General features: G+C 37.9%; 1 protein-coding gene across 1 annotated transcript in view; it reads right to left on the reverse strand.

The window, feature by feature from the left end:
• LOC111981554 (scavenger receptor cysteine-rich domain-containing protein DMBT1-like) overlaps positions 1-2,496 on the reverse strand; it is a 10,478-nt gene extending 7,982 nt beyond the window's left edge. The window contains exon 1 of the mRNA XM_070449454.1: positions 2,273-2,496. Coding sequence (XP_070305555.1) covers positions 2,273-2,303 — 31 coding nt within the window. The 5' untranslated portion in view covers positions 2,304-2,496. The remainder of the gene's footprint in view (positions 1-2,272) is intronic.
• Between the last annotated feature and the right edge of the window lie 322 nt (positions 2,497-2,818).

Raw genomic sequence — 2,818 nt, forward strand, 5'->3', positions numbered from 1 at the left:
TGTGTGTCTTGGACAGGATAGTTTGTCGGTATGATGTGGAACACCAGAACTGAACTCTCGAGACGCTTGAACTTTTTGCTGGGATATCATCCCACGTTGACAGTGATTCACATATTGAATATCATGGTTTTTCCATCTCCAATCTGTCATAAAACATACCTTCAAACATGAAATAGTGACCTTTGCCCACAGCCTTCAGAAAGAAAAGAACCAGAGCTGGTTTTTGTTGCAATGTAACTCACACCCAGAACCAAATCTAGGCACGAGAAGACCCTAGTCTGCAATATAAAACAAAGCATGGCAGCGAAAATGTAATAATAAACTTCTGTCAACCCTCAATTTGAATTGTCAGATACAACGGTAGAGTTAGTTATCGGACGTTCTAACCTCACTATGCTGATCGAGAGGGCACTCACAGGGATAATATAAACCGCATGTTTATTAAGTCAACAGATTAGATAAAGGTCACAAGTAGATAAAACCACAATGGAAGTGGAGTGAAGAACATGAGCTTAACCAAAAGATATGCAAATATCCTAACCGCAATAGTCAATGTGTAAACACAAGTCAACAACCGAAGAACAATCTATTCCATCTGTCAAGCTAGATTGTTTTATATCTTTTTATCTACAATAGGCATTCAGGCCAAAGAGTTCAATCTTGGTTTCATCGGACCAGAGAATCTTGTTTCTCATAGTCTTGGAGTCCKTTCCCTTAGGTGCCTTTTGGCAAACTCCAAGCGGGCTGTCATGTGCCTTTTACTGAAGAGTAGCTTCCTTCTGGCCACTCTACCATAAAGGCCTGATTGGTGGAGTGCTGCATAGATGGCTGTCCTTCTGGAAGGTTCTCCCATCTCCACAGAGGTACTCTGGAGCTCTGTGAGAGTTACCATTGGGTTCTTGGTCACCTCCCTGAGTTTGGCTCTCGGAAGAGTTTTAGTTGTTCTAAACTTTTTCCATTTAAGAATTGTGGAGTCCCTGTGTTCTTGGGGACCTTCAATGCTGCAGAACTGTTTTGGTACCCTTCCCCAGATCTGTGTCTTGACACAATACTGACTAGGAACTGTACGGACAATTCCTTCTACCTCATGGTTTGGTGTTTGCTCTGACATGCACTGTCAACTGTGGGACCTTATATAGACAGGGGTGTGCCTTTCCAAATCATGTCCAATCAATTGACTTTCCCACAAGTGGACTCAAATCAAGTTCTAGATACTTCTCAAGGATGATCAATGGAAACAAGATACACCTGAGCTCATTGTAGAGTCTTATAGCAAAGGTTCTGAATACTTATGTAAATAAGGTCTCTGTTTTTTACTTTTTATAAGTTTGCAGAAATTCTAAAAACCTGTTTTCGCTTTTTCAATATAGTGTATTCTGTGTAGATTGATGAGGAAAATGTTTTATTTAATCCTTTTTAAAATAAGCCTGTAACGTAACAAAAGGTGGAAAAGGGGAAGGSGTCTGAAAACTTTCCCATTCATTCAATTAACTGGGAAATGTACAAAATATTGAATTCTAATTGAATTCCAATTCAAAACAGTCCAAACACAATTCCAAAACTTTAAGATTGAATTCATTTCAAAATTTCAACAATGTAAATTCTCCACTTCATGAGTGAATTGAAGAATTGAAATTGACCCCAACCCTATGCCTATTTAACTTTGGTTTGCCATTTCAAATWAAAAAAATTCTCGTGTGACTTGAAAGACGATTCTAGACCATTAATAAATATGTAAACTACGATATCACTAGAGAATTAATCAGTGTAATTTTTCGCGTAGATGGACCGGTGTTATCCTCTCCGCAGTTTCAAGATCCTATTTCGCTACATTTTAATAATTGCAATCAAACATTGCTCAACTTTTCCAGTATAGGTCCGCAAAGCACACATTTTTTACTTTGAAATCACAGTTGTGTGAGCCAAGAAAGTAGACATGAGAACTGGAAATTAATCCTTTGTTATAGGTCAGTTTGATTTTGTGACTGTCTACCAAGTCGCTCGTGAGCAATATCATCAATTCATGGAGACCAAAATCCACAAATTTAGCACGTTAAATTCCTTTGCAGACATTAGTATATCCAGTACATAAATCCTAGCCTATTGAAACAAGGCTAAGATAGAAAGAACCACATATACTGTACTTGGATATGGCAGAAGTTACAGAGACAACAGATACCAATCTATATATAGAGTAAATTGTTATTCATGTGAGGCACTTGTAAGACCTTCCTTTTAAAAAACTTAGTTATTGTAATACACAAAGACTCACCTAATGCCATAAAGAGTAGAATTGTCACCATCTTGGTCCTTGTAATGTCCTCCGATATCAGATATGATTCTCACCAACACTTGGCAGTAAATTGCAATTTTTACCCCAGATTGAACTATTTTCAAGTTACAAAACAATGGACTCAACTAACAATACAACCAAAATTCTGCTGAACCACAATTGAGAGATAAATTACCATGGTCTGGCAATGCTACATCCATGTAAAAAATATCAAGTTGGATCTTCTACACACTTTCAGAGTCACACTGTCACAAAACAGGAAATCCTGGCCACTACTGGCCACCGATTCCACTAAACTGAGCTCAACACTGAGCTCAACGCCACAAACACCATTTGTTTCATTTTTAAACAAATATATGAAACCCATAAAACCTGAAAATAAACTGAGGGGCCAATAAGAAAAGCACAGAACCTAAAAATAAGTCACCCCCCAAACAAAAATTGTAGTATAACCCTTAAATGTCTCTGAATCTTGTGTTGTTCTTGTAACGTGATCTACCCTAGTCCCAGGTCCACTGAAATGCT

This window comes from Salvelinus sp. IW2-2015, linkage group LG20 (genome assembly GCF_002910315.2).
Source record: "Salvelinus sp. IW2-2015 linkage group LG20, ASM291031v2, whole genome shotgun sequence".
In the NCBI taxonomy this organism is placed as follows: domain Eukaryota; kingdom Metazoa; phylum Chordata; class Actinopteri; order Salmoniformes; family Salmonidae; genus Salvelinus; species Salvelinus sp. IW2-2015.